The 17,137-nt window shown below is 35.3% G+C and overlaps 3 protein-coding genes across 3 annotated transcripts; 1 reads left to right on the forward strand and 2 right to left on the reverse strand.

Moving 5' to 3' along the window:
• The first annotated feature begins 965 nt into the window (after positions 1 to 965).
• On the forward strand, positions 966 to 6,555 carry LOC133201488 (small ribosomal subunit protein mS27-like). The gene is made up of 10 exons (XM_061337290.1): positions 966 to 1,072; positions 1,574 to 1,663; positions 2,355 to 2,425; positions 2,554 to 2,618; positions 3,183 to 3,297; positions 3,449 to 3,527; positions 3,803 to 3,948; positions 4,599 to 4,877; positions 5,146 to 5,295; positions 5,862 to 6,555. Exons 1-10 carry the CDS (start codon positions 1,012 to 1,014, stop codon positions 6,261 to 6,263), a joined length of 1,458 nt encoding a protein of 485 aa, XP_061193274.1. The 5' UTR covers positions 966 to 1,011; the 3' UTR covers positions 6,264 to 6,555.
• A 258-nt stretch (positions 6,556 to 6,813) lies between these two features.
• Positions 6,814 to 16,241, reverse strand: LOC133178137 (uncharacterized). Its single transcript, XM_061312892.1, has 14 exons — positions 16,039 to 16,241; positions 15,032 to 15,945; positions 14,779 to 14,947; positions 13,444 to 13,730; positions 13,171 to 13,359; positions 12,084 to 12,184; positions 10,142 to 10,241; positions 9,875 to 9,979; positions 9,520 to 9,755; positions 8,124 to 9,420; positions 7,868 to 8,036; positions 7,446 to 7,726; positions 7,103 to 7,285; positions 6,814 to 6,870 (listed from the first exon to the last, which is right to left on the reverse strand). Exons 1-14 carry the CDS (start codon positions 16,169 to 16,171, stop codon positions 6,814 to 6,816), a joined length of 4,221 nt encoding a protein of 1,406 aa, XP_061168876.1. The 5' UTR covers positions 16,172 to 16,241.
• A 60-nt stretch (positions 16,242 to 16,301) lies between these two features.
• Positions 16,302 to 16,989, reverse strand: LOC133201500 (uncharacterized). Its single transcript, XM_061337300.1, has 2 exons — positions 16,772 to 16,989; positions 16,302 to 16,540 (listed from the first exon to the last, which is right to left on the reverse strand). Exons 1-2 carry the CDS (start codon positions 16,967 to 16,969, stop codon positions 16,304 to 16,306), a joined length of 435 nt encoding a protein of 144 aa, XP_061193284.1. The 5' UTR covers positions 16,970 to 16,989; the 3' UTR covers positions 16,302 to 16,303.
• Between the last annotated feature and the right edge of the window lie 148 nt (positions 16,990 to 17,137).

Consider the following 17,137-nt stretch of genomic DNA (forward strand, 5'->3'; position numbering starts at 1 on the left):
GACATATACATGTACCTACATGTATATATTGAATATTTGTTTTATTTTTTAAAATTCTTGTAGGCAACATTTAGCACTGTTACAATCCCCAATTCAATTATGAAATTCTCAACATTCAGGTTAAGTTGGTCTTATATTAAAAAAAAAATTGATCCTTTTTTAACCTCTTTGTGAATGATATCTTTTGGGATGTACCATTCTTTAGAATAAAAAGAACTTCTTTAAAGTATCTCCCGAAACCCGGAAAGGATTTCTTAATTGGTATGGGCTTTATTTTATTATACATATACAAAAACATATGATAAAATCTCAAAGTTTCTTGAAAACATTTAAATCTCTCCTTGAAAGAAAACAAAGAATATTTATCCTCTCAGTCTGAATGATATACATGTACTTTATTGCCGGAATAAACAAACAAAAATAAAATTATAAAAGGCATGCGTGGATCTAGGGGGGGGGGGGTCTGGATCGACCCCTCCCCTGGAATTTGCAGAATTATTAAAAGTATTTACTGAAGCAAATAAAAATGACTTAGGACCCCCCCCCCCCCACACACACACTTAGAAAACGTGGACCCCACCATGAACACCACGAAATATAGGTCTTTTTCACGTTTGGGAAATGGATTTTAGGGGGGGGTTGCTTGACAAAAAAATTCTGGGATTAATACGTTTGGGAAGGGAATTAAGGGTTTTTTTTAATTTTTTTTTTTACCGGGGTGAAACCCCACCCCCACCCCACCCCCTGGAAAAAATTCCTGGATCCGCGCCTTAAAGGCAACAGCAAAACAAAAACAAATCTGAACAAAACAGAGAAAAAAAGACCAAAGGAAAAAGCGAATAATATTTATAAAGGTTTATAAGATCCACTTTCTGATATACATGTAATTATATATATTTGTCAGTGAAATTGTCACTAGGTGAAAACGAATGATAGAACGTCACATTTAATGGAATAAAGATATGAACGAGCTATCTATAGTTTACTGCTGACTACTTTCACTTTCACAACATGTGGCGACATTGTCGACAATCTCTTGTATTATGCAATGCTTGCAATAGATTTAAACATGGTAATGTGATGTAACTTTCTCTAGAGATGGTTAAAAATCCACATTTCTCAAACTATTGTATTGTAAAGATGTTAATGTTGTGCTGAAATACCTGCATCTCGAATTACCTCTAACAGTCAGATACAGTCTAAAATTTTATGTCAGCTCTCTGACAAAGGCATAAATAAAATGATATTTATGTCTCTGGGGCCTGTTTTACAAAAGAACTAACAACCAAGACCAAAATTCAATTCTGCTTTTAACTTTTCAATTTACATTATATTGAAAGCGGTTTTAATCTATTTAAAAGGAACGTAGTAAGTTATTTTTACGCTAGCAATTTCAAACAGAATCTTTAATTTTGCAAAATTTTACAATCAACTTAAGTTTTTGGTTTTAGTTGTAAGTTCTTTTGTAAAACAGACCCCTGGTCTCTGTGATAAAGGAAAGAAAAGTATCCAAGAACAAAGGAGGAGTAAAACAATTAAAACTTTGTAATGATTTTTCTTTTCTCGTCGTTAGTCTCCCAACGCCATTTTCTATCCAGAGAATATGCAATGCAAGATACTTGGGAGAACAGATGGCCATCTACAGTGGAAAATGTCCCATTTGGTAGGTTTTTGAATCACTGTTCAGCATATGCCAAATAGTGCAAGACTATAACAACATTTATACTGTTCAAGGATTTCTTATAAACTAAACAAACATGCATGTAGCACTGTTTACATATGATATTGTTTTTGGCTCTACTGGTGTTGCCACAGTTACTAAAAATAGAAATTTCTGTGAAAACACAAAACGCTACTGCCCCTACAGTTTTGGTCTGGCTTCAGTATAACTTGGCAGACAAGAGGACTACACTGAGATACATAATTCTTGAATATATAGGTTTTTGACTTGGAACACAAGTAGACTACAATAAGATACCTAATTTTATTTATGGGTTTTTGATTTTGATGAACGGTGTTGCCACTGTGACTAAAAATAGAAATTTCTGTAAAATTCTTGCAAAAGGCTACTCCTAGCTCCTACAGTTATAGTCTGATTGCAGTAAATCTTGCTACAAAAAGAAACTTATAAACAAGGATCATTTCTCTATTTATTGCTATTGCATAGTTTCAAGTCCAAGTGCTACTTTCCTCTTCCCTTGTTTTAAGTACAAACCAGTAGAGCTACAGTCTCATTAGAGACTTCTGGTTCATGTGATGTCTCTCTCTCTCTCTCTTCATCTATCTATCTCTCATTTTGTTGTAAGGGAACAAAGAATCTTTTTTATAAATCTTGAAATTCCACTTTTTTTCAGGTCGATTATCAGTAAAAATGGTTGAAAACTTTGAGAAATTTGGTCGAAGTAGCCTTATAGACATGGAAATGGTAAATAAAATTCTGTTAAAAACGTATATAATTTAGATTAAAGTAGAGCACACAGGAATGGAATTAAATATTGTTTTACTTTAACTTAGAGGTCTTATAAGTTGTAATTGTAGTTTGTCTGTTTTTAGTTTGTAAACAGCTTGAAGAATATTTCTCCAGAGAATATGGAGCTTGTAGAAGACATCATGTACAGGTATGAGGAAGGGGAGTGGTGGGGGACATAAGGGATAATCAAGAAAGACTTAAGCTTGGAGGAGGAATATATTATTTTGTTGTAATACTTTGTAGGTTTTATAAAGTTTGTTGTTAGAGTAATCATACATTATGCCAAAAAGTCACAGGCACTTGTTTCATATATGGGGTCACCCCCTTCTTTTTCTTTCCACAAGGTACCTAACTCATTTCAGGCACCCCCACTTCAAGCTCGTATTTTGTTAATATATCAATCATTAACTTACTTTTGACATCGTTTGCATGGAGAGACTTTTTTTTCTTCTCAAATAAATCATTTCAGATGTCTCTGGTTGAGCCTGTTTATTGTAAACCACTCATTTATTCCTCGAAAATTACCTCGATACATCTTAAGACTCTAGACGGGACACAAGAACAAATGCCTGTGCAAAAAGTCCTGAAATTGAATTGCTCCAAGCTGTTAAATGTATATATTTTTAATAGAAAAAAAATGTAGCTATTGAAAGGATACAGACAAAATGGAATTACCTGTATTATGCTTAGTCTTTAATTTGTCATGCTACAGGTTTAGACATTCAGACGATGCTTACCCAGTCCGAGACTCCATTGTGAATGCTATTGTTAGATCCTACATAGATTTGGACATTGCACAACGCCTTGTGCCTCTCATCAAAGACAAGGTGAGAGATAAAAGAATTCAACTTCAATCCTCTTTCAAAAAATAATATTGATTGTAATTTACCAAGAATCAAAGTTTCAGAGAAGGAACATGTATAATTTGTGGGAAGAGGGCTATTCAATCTGTACAAAATAGTCCCTTTTTTCTTACAGCTGGGCTATGGCCTACTTCTGGATTTTTATACAGCCAACCTGTTGATGAGCCATTTTCTACAGAAGAACTTAATACAAGGTAAAGGCATCATAAATTTTTCTTCCAAAAAATTTCAGATGGTTTCTTCTTTTAACTGTACAGTAAAACACACTTATAGCAAAGTGCCAGGAATGAGTGATTTTGCTTTTTTATATATGTAATTTGATATTTCTGTTAAGTTTTGACTTAAACCCAGTGGGAATGAAAATTACATTGCAGTAAGTGTGAATTTACTGTGTGTTTGCTACAAGCGTGTTTTACTGTAATCAATGCACAAAAGTATTAAGTTTATGAAGTATTATCTTTGTCAACAGAGGCAGCCGAAGTTGCTTATGAAATGATGTTCCAAGAAGACACAAGTCATGCTCTTACAAACTGTCTGTCGTTGTACTGCTGTATAAAACGTTTACAAGACATTGCAGACATTCAACCAGAAGAAGACCCAGTTCTCACTGCTGAGGTAGGTAAAATCAGAAATGCATAATTTCTCATCAGTGAGTTTACTGTTAAACTTTATATTTTGGTCATCACCTACACTGTCAATTTTTACTTCAGTCCATAAGATATGGGACGTTGAACGGTGTCAAGGATCGCAACCCTTCTTGGCACAAGAAAAGATTGTTTTTCTGGTATTCGAAAAAGAGAAACCAAAACACTTTAAAAACTGGTCACAGGACATCAATTTTTATTTGGCTGAAATACTGCTGACTTTGCATTTAACAGCAAATAATCAATAAACTTTACTTTGTAAATGGAACATTCTCATTTTTCTTAAAAATTTCACACAAGATACCGTAGTTGAGGATTGTTTTTAAAATTTGCTCTATAAAAGCATATTTATAAGTGTTTAATAGTGGATAAGATATGAAAAAATGTCTGACTTTTGTTAGACTAATCATGAATTATCCCAATATGCAAATTTGCTATTTAAGTAATTTTCTGAAAGGGAATATGTACATGTATGTCTTGATGAAAGGAATATGAATAACCTAACAAGGAATATGAATATCCTAACAAAGAATATGAATACCTTAACAAGGCATATGGATATCCTAAAATGTAACTGTGTTAAGAATATTTTTTTAACATAAAAAAATAACTTCTCTTTAGGATGAAGAGTGGGTAAGAGTGAAAATTGTGCATCGCCCCGTGTATGACGATCATTTTGATATCCAGAAAGAACATTTCAGACTAGGAAAATCTTTGCATTTTCTCGGAAAAGCAAATGTGATATGTGATGAAAACTCTTCTAAGAAAGACTTAATAAGTCAATCTCTACAGTTCGTGGGTCTGGGTCTTTATAACAAGTTCAACAAAGCCCTGGATTTACTGGAAAGCTGGATAGCAGAGGGCAAAACAACTAAAGCACCTGTTTTATGCCAAAGTCAGGTATAAATTTTCTAAGAAGCCTGCATGAGAATAAATTTTCTGATGACTGTTTCAAATAAAGTAATGCAGTTTCATTTAGTATTTGGAAATCATTTTCTAAACAAATCTTGGTAAATAATTTTGGCATGGAAAGTTTAAGAAAGAATTATTGACTTCATTTCAGATTGATACATTTAGAAACCATTTTCTAAACAAATTTGGGCAAATAATTTTATAATACAAAGTTTATGGAACAGCTGTGTATTACATGTATTTGACTTGGTTTTAGATTGAGACATTTAGAAACCATTTAGACTGGAGCCCCACCAGAGACCCAGAAGAGGAAGAATTAGATCTCGGACAACAGACCATCGAATACCAGGCCAGGAAACTGTACCTTACAGAGGAAGAGAAAGCAGCCTGTATAGAAAGGTTTGAGGTAGGCCTCATTTAGAATTTTCAAATTTATCACATGTACTTGATTTTCAAGGTTATGAATGTAGACAAGTTATCATTTGATGTCAAAAATTGGAGGGTATATACCGTGTTGTACCAAATTGTTACTTTATTGGAGGGAGTGTAATATTTAGTAAAGCAAAAATGTGTGCCCTGGTTAATAGCCAACCTAATCAAAAAAATTACAGTTGATTTTAACTTCGTTATCTCGATTACCAGGGATACCTGGGAATGATCTGGCAGTACCAATAACTTTTTCTTTGTTTTTTTAACCTTGTTTTCTCAAATTCTTCATATCTCAAAGTTTAATCTCAGTCCCATCAAATATGAGATAATGTTTGACTATATATCCTTTGATGAGTCTCACATATATTACTAAATAAAAGATCTAATAATACCTTAGATTGACCTTTTCAGTTCTTTTGTGTAGTGATCTATATACACCTGTTCAAAAGACCTAATTTGCATTAGACTGGTTAAAAGATTTAATGAAAACACAGTTTAGGACTTGGAGAATATCTATTTGATAGATTTTTATATCCTTTCCAGAAACTTGTGGAGGAACTTAAATCCTTTGATGGGATAACAGACGATGATATATATACCTACATTTTGAATAACATCAAAGGACAAATCCCAGATTTACAGAAACAAGATATTGATACCCAGAAACAGAAATATCAGATATGGAAAACAGAGATGGCAGATCTGTATAAAAAAGAAATGAGAGAAGAAGAGAGGAGAAGAAAACAAGAGGAAATTCAGGTTAAAATGGCCGAATTAGCCGAGAAGGAGGAGTTAATATTGTCACACGAGAGGAAGAGACAGATACTGCTCGCTCGACACAGAGTTCCAAAAGAGAGAGTGTTAAAGAAGAAGGTGGAGCTGGATGAAGATGAACTAGAAGACAGGATGAAGGCTAGTAGGGCACTCATCAAGAAGAAGAAGTAAGCCAAGATATGTGGTCAGAAAATAGAAGAGACTCGTGTAGAAATTGACTGGTAGCATAAGCTTCAGATGAGAGTTTTCATTGACAGAGGAAAACATATATAAATGACATTGCCCACGACCTTTCATTTGAAATTTGATTATTGCATGTACATTGTATCTCGATGTTAAGAAGAAAGTAAAGGTGAACTTCTGATAAGAGACAATCAAGTTTCCAAAGGAGTCACTAACATTATACAATTTTGATTGTTGAAGGTTTGCAAAATCCTCATGTGTAATAAATGCTAGAGACTGGTTTTGTTTTTTGTAAATTTTGCAATATACATGTATGGAGAATAGAAAAAATTATGAATGTGACATGAAATTTAATTTTCCATGAATATCTTAATACAGAAAACAAATAAATGAATAGGATACAGTAACAGATGACTTAAAACAGCAACAATTGTTTGAAAGTTCATAATTTTAATTCTTTAGTTGTGTTAAATACAAAGAATGCATGTACTAGACTTCTTCTTCCTCTGTACTGAATTTAGAATAGTTTTTTACATGGTCATGTTGATTTTGGGACAAACATTCCCTTATCAACCTCTTTAATGATTTTCTCAGTCTGAAACATAAGCACATAGGATTAAAAACTTTATCATAATGTATGATAAACTATCTGAAGTATGGTGATTTTATGAAATGTGAAGATACCGAACAGTGCTCATACTCAAAAGTCCAATTAAACGATACAAATTTTGAGCAGAGCACAAATGGGCCTCTGAATACAGAGATGGGATCAGGTGCCATGGACAAAATAAATCACTTAATCTAAAACACTCTCTACGCGTACTTACCCATTGATAAAAGACAGCAGCCCCTGCACTAGCGTTCCGTACGGCCTTGAAGCTAACCTTGGACAAAATCTTCTTGGCTTTGATGATATTGTCGTGTTCTACGTCACCAGTATAGTCGGCGATCCTGGTAATGATGCCGTCTGCCTTCTGCTTATAGAGAAGCTTCTGGACGTCTGGCCAGTTCTGTAAGAAATTCCTTGTTAGTATAAAAGTGATCAATCTGTTTTAATTGTGAAAGCTATGCTTTAGAGGAAAATTCAAGTAAGTCTAGTGCATTTGGTTAATTGCTGATTTTTATAGTCAATGCAAAAAATTTCAAATCCTTAATGTGAGTCATAAGGACCTTAAGATTTCTATAATTCTCCCCTAAAACAAGATATGTGGCCACCATTGTGTCGTAGACCTCCTGTGGGGGGTTAGCGTACGTGTGTAGCTCAACTATTGTCGCTGGTTTCAGTTCTAACACGGCATGCCGAAACTGCTTCAGTTTGATGAGGTTATTTCTAAGCGCCTCTGCTCGCTTTAAATGGAGAGTTAATGCATGCCTGTAATTACTGTTCTCTACTTCTTCTATAGCTCTGGTCAAGGTTTGTTGATGTCTTCTCAAAATTGCATCCCGAAGAACTGAAATATAAAACCATCTTGGAAAAATAACAGGCAACAACAGTAGGAGATTTAGATTAAGTTTTTAGTTAAAATTGTAAAGTACATCTACTTTATCTAGATTTTATGGACTTTGACGCACTTGTCGTAATAACATCTTACTCGTGTGATTTCGGAGATATCCCAGTCGCCTGGTAGCTCTCTCCAAATCTTCGTCAGGCTCCGTTATTTTCTCTCTAGTGGCCTTTTCAATGGCATCCTCTAGATCGCCAATATTTGCAGAAAATGCGGCTTTCACGAGTAAATCTCTAGCTTTTCTCTGCTGAACACTCTAAGAGAAAATACATTTCTTAAAGAAAACTAAACATAGAACACTGCTTTAAAAAAGCACTTCTTTGTTCGTAGCTTATGATCTTACCTCTCTAACTCTTATTCTGTCTTCGTTATTGCGAGGGTCTTTCGAAGTTAAAAGATAATTTACAGCATTCACATAAAACAAATTTTCTGGATCAAGAACATATATCTGTAATGCGAACTCGAGTTTAAACTCAGTCTCTTGACAATCTGGAATAGTGACCGTTATGTCAAGCTCTTCTCCGTTTGCTTCATACTTCATCAACTGTGAAAGGACGTCTTTTTGCAATTGTCGATGGCGGAGCCTCACGCGCATATCTATTTTCCTGACTAGAATAAACTTTATCGGTTGAACATCTCCCTTTTTAATCGGAATTACCCCCCAGCGGTGGGATGGCTCGGTTAAACCCACTCGCTCTGTGTGATCTTTTGGTCCCCATAGGTATACCCCAGGGAAGGTTGGAAGAGGGAAGCACCGATCGCTTACTGAAGAACATTGTAATCTGAAATCTGCCATCCATTCAGAGTCTTCGCCATCTTGGCTTCCGAACAATGAAAACCGGAAGGTTCCTGGCGAAGGAACCCTGATTTGGATGTACCAAGTTTTGTAATACTTGTCAAGGTAAACAAAAGCACCATCTTCGTCATTATTTCTAGGAGTCCCTTTATACTGATACAAGTCGTACGCCATGACAGCATCTCGAGTTTCTTCTGGTTCTTGTATCTCTATGTGAAATATCCCGGAATCGGAATGAAGAATAGCGACTCTGTCTGTCATAAGTTCAAATTTGTTCATGAAGAAATAGGGACGAAGATTCGGAAGATACCGAAATTGTTCGAAGGGAATTTCATCATTCACAAGTTGCCAGATATCTATCTCTGGAAAACATATATCAAGCATATCAGTTGGATATGGAAGAAAAAAGTTTTCATTGAAAACACGGTTCTCTGGTTTCTCGTGAATCCTCATTTCATCCTTCACTCTTTCTTTGCCTCCCTTATCTCTAGACTTCCTCTTGCTCAAAGGTAAAGATTTCTCGGGGAATATTTCACGTTTGAATCTCACAGTGGTTAAGGACCTGGATTTTAAAGATTTGGGATTTCTCTTTTTTGGTTCATCACCAGGTTTAAATAAGGGCATCATTTGGCCCCCGGCTTCAATTAGGGCCCATTCTGGATTCTCGGCGGGCCATCTTGCCACAGGTGTACATATCAGAAAGGGATGTACCAACCGCCATTGTTTTTCAACATACACGGCGTTCCAACTACATCGGCTCTTTTCTCGGTCAATTTCATCTCCAGTTATATAGTGAGCGGTTTTGTAAAAACCATGGATGATGACACAGTGTATGCCTGCTTGTCTAAAACAAACAATATGACATTTGTATTTTTTTAAAAATTTAATTCGTACAGCGCGATTGTTCAGTAAAAGTCAATTGGTTATGTTTGCTAATATTCACCTGCACAATAGAGCAAAAAATGCAGCGAAAGTTCCCTTTTTATTGTATATCAAGTTCATGTATCCAGCGGGTGTATTCGAAGCTGATGCAGGAAGTTTCTTGGTCCTCAACTTTTGTCCACTCATCCACACTAGAATGGAACGCACCTTCAAGATGGGATCGTTAAAAGGTTTTGTCAGATACTTCACCAGACCAGAGTAGCTGATGAAGAGCTCAGAGGGTGCCTTAGATAAAATTTGGAAAACGTGTTAGTATACTTTTTACGTTATATTCAATACTTTGAAGGAGATATCAAAATTTGACCAATTTTTAACTTGCACATATTGCAAACTGCAGTTCTAACATGTTTCTCTACCTGAAGGGCGTATTCATCAACGGAAGCAAAATTGTAAATGCTGATGTCCAAGGGTACCGGTTGAGATGGTGCCTCATAATTATCGAATGCCTCTGGAATGCCAAGCTTAAAAACAATTAAAAATGGACATTTAACATGTAATTCACTGTTTATTATAAAATATGTATGTATCATGTTAAATCTAAATTGGAAAAAAATTGTACACTCTGACAAAGAAATAATGTCTTTTAAATCGAGAATTTAATAATTATGTGACGTAATACCTACAGAATCCGTATTGTCCTCGTGTTCCCAATCTCCCTCGAGATCTAACCCCTCGTAGACATTAGCCTCCTCCAAAGACGCAACGCATCCCATTTGTAGTACGCTGAACGCCACAGAAAATAGCACACATATAGGATCACAAAACACGACTTACAAATAAGTATCCAAATCTGACTCAGGCACTGGAACTATATGTAGCCAATGGAAAGGATGGCCGAAAGAATTTCACGAAGATAACAAGTTAGAGAAGAGTTCAAATACAGAATTTTAATCATCATGTTAGATCCTGCCAAAATCTTAGCATCATGTTTAACGTATATACTGCAGACAGAAATTCGTATTATACTTTTGTACCTTACTTAGCCAGAGATCTCGACAAACGTTCCACGGTAGGATCGTTCTGAATTTTTTTTCAAAATTTTCAAAAAATATGAAATAATAAAATTAGATAAACCAATATCGTTATGTAATTTCCAAAAAATCGTCAAGTTTCATGATAAAGAATCACAAACGAAATCACGACTAAGATATGTTCTATAACTGTAGAAGATCTGCATTTCGAAAATTAAATCGCGAGACTATTTTGTAAGGAAATGTCAAAAGTAATACTATACATGTATCTATGGATCAATTAAATGTAAAAAGAAACGTTTAAAGCTTTCATTCGATACAACCTGTTATGGTGATTTTCTGATCATTTTGAAATTTGAGCGACGTGAAACAATGCGTGTGTTAACTGCATCAATGGTTTATTGTTCCAAAGTGTTTAGAAATAATTTTCTGTCACTTAAATTGTCCGTTGTAGTCAAGGAAAATTCATGGGACTAAGTAATAGATAATTAAGTCTTGTATATAGAAACTAAGACTTTTTCAAACACTTATGCGATAACATTTCTTTGCCAATTATAGTTTTCCCATAATGTTTTCACACTACATGCAACACTAAGGAATACATGTACTATAATGAAAAAAAGGTTTAAAAAAATGAAACAGTAATTACATTCATTATACATTTATTGACTGGATTCGAGGGCAAAATGTGTTTTATCGGATCCAAGAACCAAACTGTATGCGTTAGGCCGAATGCAAACAGTTTTGATTTAGGGGTGGACAAAACGCATTTTGCCCTCGAACACGATCAATAATGGTTTTGTTATAAATGCACCTTTCGATTTTTACTTTGATGTACCTTGCGCTGACTTTCACGTTTGCGATAACTGATGTAAATTTCGATTACCCGCATTACGGATTTAACTCGGTTAATTCCATAACAGTATAACACCAACAAATGCAAATACATGTAATATATAGCTGATCCCGCCTACAGTATGACATAAAAAACGTCATAGCGGTCCAATATCTCATTGACTGAGTGACATATTGAGGTCCAATATCTCACTCAGCGGTCCAACATCGATAATTTTGGACTCAGTAGAACATTGGAAATGTTAGACTTCTTTTAAAAGTTTAGATTTATATAGGAAATAATTTTTCAAAGGTATAACAAATATAAATGTTAAAAGGAAATCATTATATTCAATACCTCTGAGATAGCATTGACCTCCACTGGAATTTCATACATGAGCAATAAAATATTACTCTGTGTTTTAACCAACTGCCAATGTTTCTTAATAAATTAATGTTCCTTACATGCAATTGTTATTTTGTGGGTAACATCACCTCATGACTTCTTGTTGATATCTGTTTGATGTTTTGTGAAAAAAAATGTTTACATATAGATAACTACATTGATTAAAGTTTATATACTGACCAAATTTGAATATTAATCATATCACCTTCATTGTGAAAGATTATTTGCAACTTTTAACACTATGCGTGACTAACTTATTAGAATTTGTTTTATTGGTAACTCATAAACTGATGACGTTTTGTAGTTCAGTAATTGTTAGCATGCAGTTTTTGTTTAGCTATAAACTGTCGTGGTTAACGTTTTCCTTTCCTCCTTTGAAGGGCGCGGAGTGTTTCTCCCTCCCGTTCTCTGGCCATCTGTTCGAGCGCTCTTTTCTCTTGAACGATGCTGGTCGACTGAAATAGTAAATACAAGGCAAATGAATCTATGCATTATTTAAGAAATAAAGTCCGCGTTATCGAGAATGTTGCAGGATAACCTCCGAGGTCGAGAAATGTTGTCTGAAATATAAAAGCCGAGGCGTTAGCCGAGGCTTTTATATTTCAGACAACATTTCGAGACCGAGGAGGTTATCCTGCATCATTCACGACAACAAGGACTTTATTTCTATTCTACTAACGACTCTAAAATACAGTTGATCGTTTTCTCTATAGAGAAACGAATTAGGTCACCATGTCGCAATTTCGCTGTTCCATTTAACACCAGAGGGTCAATCGATTGCATAAAATGCAGACGATTTCAGCTTTTGCTGGATTAAAAATATCCTTTAATTATTTATAAATTTGCTTGTAACATATATTGATTAATTTTTATGAATGAAAAATAACAAAACCAGTTGTCTATTTCATTGATTTATCAGTAAAATCACGGGAGTGTAAATGTTATGGGGAGGTCCGTAGAACAGCCCCACTTGGCTATAAAAACGATATTTATCAGCTGTTTCAGGCAATACACACGTTTAGACTGCGGAAGACGACACATCGATATGGTCTAAATAAGTATTAGATTATACAGTGAAATATTTATTTCAACTGTACAGATTTGACATGTGTTTCTGATCTGATAATTTTTTGATGACGTTCGTGATTTATTGGAGAATAATGTCCGCGGCATTTCTTTGATCTCGGCAATAATCGTAGTAGAATTATGTATACAACCTAAGTAATACCCGTCTTTCCAACATTTAAAAATTAAACTGCATGTCTGAAACATGTGAAAGGTTTCAAAATAAAAGGGAAATCATAAAAACAATCCATGTTAAAGTTCAGGTTCACCAGTTTAGTGTTTGTTCATGTTCATATGCTTAATGTGTGTTTTCTGCCGTTTGTTTAATGTGTTATTATTATTTACAACAGCAACAACATGTTGTAAGGAGTCATACCCAGACATAGAAGGCGGCCACTCCCGAGCTTTTATTGTGAATCATTTTGATGTCGTATTTCTCAAGAATAGATCCAACTTTTTCCGTCACAGTTTCCGTCAAGTCCGCCATATTGAAGGTTTTTATCCTGAACATTAGACTCTTTTTCTTTCCGCTTTTCCCCATCAAATAACGTATATCTTCCCAATCCTGCATATTTTATTTTTAATTAAAGCAAATTCATTTGAATGCATATCATGAATAGAATAGAATTTTATCATGACTTAACTGTACCTCCATGTTTTCGATTTTTTCACCCAGCAGCATATAGGTAGCTGTCATGACGTCTTGAATTTCCGGTGTAACTTGTCGGTAGCCATGGATCTCGGCAATGGTGGACAAACTAAGCGAAAGAACTGGATGTGCAAATTCTTCCAACTTCTTCAAATTCTTTACAATCTTTTTTGCCTCTTTAACTAGCCTCTGGATGGTACTATTCGACGCAAACTTAGATTGCTCAGCTTTCTGAATTACTGGATTCAAAACTTTGATAAACCTGCGGTTCATTGCGTCTCTTAGTTCTAAAATATAACACATAGTTAGATATATACATGTACTAGCTCTTCTCTTTTTTTTACTTACAGGGGTTTCGTCATAGTTTTGTAATAAGAACATTCAGCAAAAACACAATCGGAACACACTGACATAACCTAACTGTCTGGAAAATGCATCGTATGTACCAGAGAAATTAAATAAGGGTATATAGCATGTATGTATACAATAGCCATGCCATACTCATTGGGATCATTTTCAATGTATACAGTTTAGTGAATACAGTTCATTGTATACAATGTACGAATGTAAACAATTCATTGTATACAGTGTACGAGTATATACAGTTCATTGTATATAATGTACGAGTGTATACATTTCATTGTATAGAGTGTACGAGTGTATACAGTTCATTGTATATAATGTACGAGTGTATATAGTTCATTGTATATAATGTACGAGTGTATACAGTTCATTGTATACAGTGTACGAGTTTATACAGTTCATTGTATACAATGTACGAGTGTATACAGTTCATTGTATATAATGTTCGAGTGTATACAGTTCATTGTATACAGTGTACGAGTGTATATACAGTTCATTGTATACAATGTATGAGTGTATACAGTTCATTGTATATAATGTATGAGTGTATACAGTTCATTGTATATAATGTTCGAGTGTATACAGTTCATTGTATACAGTGTACGAGTGTATATACAGTTCATTGTATACAATGTATGAGTGTATACAGTTCATTGTATACAGTGTACGAGTGTATACAGTTCATTGTATACAATGTACAAGTGTATACAGTTCATTGTATATAATGTACGAGTGTATACAGTTCATTGTATACAGTGTACGAGTTTATACAGTTCATTGTATACAATGTACGAGTGTATACAGTTCATTGTATATAATGTTCGAGTGTATACAGTTCATTGTATACAGTGTACGAGTGTATACAGTTCATTGTATACAGTGTACGAGTGTATACAGTTCACTGTATACAGTATACGAATGTATATACATTGGTCTTCTACCCGTATGTGCTGATTGGGTACAGGGTCGTACCTGCTTGAAGTTTTAAGAAGTCTCGTTTATCCTGTGCTAAAGTCAGATCCCCATCATCTTCTAGACTCAGTTTGTTGAAGGCCTTGATGGCATCGTCCAGTTCTTTGTGAGAAGTGGCCATCTCAGTGACGTATTTTAAGTTGGTCCTAACCATAGTCTCAGTAGGATTCTACAAAATTACTAGCTTAAGTAAAAGTTCTCTAAACTGACTTAAGAAATGTAGAAAACAATCAAAAGATAAAATTGTCCCAACCTCTTTCGAAGTTTCGTTGATATATCTCTTCTTGCTCTCTATGGACGTGATAAGATAGTTGCATACATTATCCACCTTAGTTCCTTTCTTTAGATATATACAGAGTGCGTATTCGCTTTCATGTGGAACGGTCACCCAGATGTTCAGCTGACGGTTGGCAGCTCTGAAATTCATACAACCTTCCATTTCACTTGGTTTTATAGTTTTGTTCAACAGATCAACATGGATTTTTTCCTTAGTGTCTAAATCAAAACCTATTAAAGTTGGAATATGTATTTTGACTGGAATGATACCCGTGTTGTGTGTAGCATTAAGAAGCCCTGATTTCACTGTGTGTAGACTAGGTCCCCATCCTATAAAAGAGGGCTCAAAGGGCAATTCTATAGGTTTTTTCACAACATTATCACACTGTATTTTGAAATCACAAAACTTGAGCAGGTAATTCTGAGATTTTCCACCCCTAATGCGCATTAGGTATGTTCCAGAAGTTGGGAAGCGAACGACAAATGTCCACGTGGTGCGATTACGACACATGATGACATATTTCGTAAACTGCGCGAAATCAGCAAGTGATTGGCCTGTTTTCTCATCTAACGTGGATAATTCGAACATTAACAAACCGTCCCAAGCCTCATTCTTAGACCGGATCACAATTTCTGTCCTGCCTTGCAGCGCCTGAAGTTTGCCCTTAAAAGCAGAGACGATATGCATATTGTCACGAAAGAAGGGATTGTATAAATAGGGAATCTTTACAAATTTCTCCAAACCAAAAGGTACATTTAATAGCTGCCATTTTGAGTCATCTGGAAGAGCAAAGAAAACAAACTTATCCGGATCGGTGAGGAACCAGAATTCATTTATAGTCCCACCTCTCCTCTTCATCTTTACTTTCGGAAGTGTGCTGTCGGTTTCCTCTAAGAAAGAAAGTGAAAAAGAGGAAAGATCGAATGCATTCTTAAAAGAAAATCAAATACATTGTTGTAATTGTTTTTAGCAAAAGGTGATACCTTCTTCCCTTGTGCTGCCTTGCCTCGGGGTAAATGCCCATTTTGGAAAAATGATCCGCCAATCTCCTTCAACGTACACAGCAACCCATGCATTTCTTAAACGAATTATTTTCTCCATAGGATCACCAACCATGTAAGCCTGACTTTTGGCAATTCCTCTGATGAAAACACACTTCAGATCACATGCCCTGCAACAGATCTGACCACGGTTCAAATCACAGTCAATTGGTAACGTTCCAGCAATAATATTGTTTCTGAGACCTTATTACCTGCACAGCTTCAGCAAGAACAGAGCGTAGGACATCTTTCCCCGTTGAATCTTTCTGATATCGTTGTACGGCGTGTCTGGCTCCATACCTTCAATGGGAGGGAGTATTCGGTGTGTGATGTCCTGAGCACCCATCCATACAAACAGCGTTCTTAACTTATCCATCGGGGATCGGAATCCCCACACGAGGTACTGAATTAGTGTACCCCAACTGTAGCTTACATCGATAGGTGCCTGTGCACATATACAAGAAAAGTCACGGAACGTAAAAAATAAAGAATAAAGAAATAATTTTAAAAAACCTACAAAACTCATAGAAATTGTCCAGTCTTTGATTTATTTTTATTCCCGTCAAAGCACTGAAAGCAATGGATTAAAAATAAAATCGGAAAGAGAGAAAATCGAACAAATTGATAATTCTTCATACATGAAAGTATATGTTAATTTTCTTACAGACAAACCTACCATATGCCCTCTCTCGTCACATTCAGTAAACCCATCAGGTGCAAAGACATCTTCCTTTTTGTTCCGGGGAGGTCTTGGAGAAGGGTAACCTGGCTGTAAACACAAGAATTCATCCTCATTCTCTTCCGGTTCACGTAGGGAGTCTGCCGTCGACGACTTCTGTCGATTGCTGTGATTGGTGGACGCCCCGTTACCCATACCCTCACTAAGTTCTAACTACACGCCATATTCTTCTGCCCAGTGTTAGTCCAATGGTATAGTATTGTCCATCTTTTAAAGAGCCTGTTTCTATTATGAATCTTTATGAAACACTTTTAAGACAAATAAAAAGTCGAAACTTTTACCGTAAAGTTAAATAGAATACTA

The sequence above is a fragment of the Saccostrea echinata genome, unplaced genomic scaffold (genome assembly GCF_033153115.1).
Source record: "Saccostrea echinata isolate AGI-Se365-2 ecotype Australia unplaced genomic scaffold, CSIRO_AGI_Sech_v1 ptg000002l, whole genome shotgun sequence".
Lineage (NCBI taxonomy): Eukaryota > Metazoa > Mollusca > Bivalvia > Ostreida > Ostreidae > Saccostrea > Saccostrea echinata.

Bases quoted from the DNA above. Each gene is read 5' to 3' on its own strand.
- LOC133178137 (XM_061312892.1), bottom strand. From the start codon at position 16,171: ATGGTTGGTGATCCTATGGAGAAAATAATTCGTTTAAGAAATGCATGG. The intron at 14,948-15,031 runs GTTGGGACAATT...GTAATTTTGTAG, and splicing joins TCAACGAAACTTCGAAAGAG to AATCCTACTGAGACTATGGT. The intron at 8,037-8,123 runs GTAAGATCATAA...ATTTTCTCTTAG, and splicing joins ACAGAATAAGAGTTAGAGAG to AGTGTTCAGCAGAGAAAAGC.
- LOC133201500 (XM_061337300.1), bottom strand. From the start codon at position 16,969: ATGGGTAACGGGGCGTCCACCAATCACAGCAATCGACAGAAGTCGTCG. The intron at 16,541-16,771 runs GTAGGTTTGTCT...ATATGTGCACAG, and splicing joins GTGACGAGAGAGGGCATATG to GCACCTATCGATGTAAGCTA.
- LOC133201488 (XM_061337290.1), top strand. From the start codon at position 1,012: ATGTGGCGACATTGTCGACAATCTCTTGTATTATGCAATGCTTGCAAT. The intron at 1,073-1,573 runs GTAATGTGATGT...TCTCGTCGTTAG, and splicing joins TTGCAATAGATTTAAACATG to TCTCCCAACGCCATTTTCTA. The intron at 2,619-3,182 runs GTATGAGGAAGG...GTCATGCTACAG, and splicing joins GTAGAAGACATCATGTACAG to GTTTAGACATTCAGACGATG.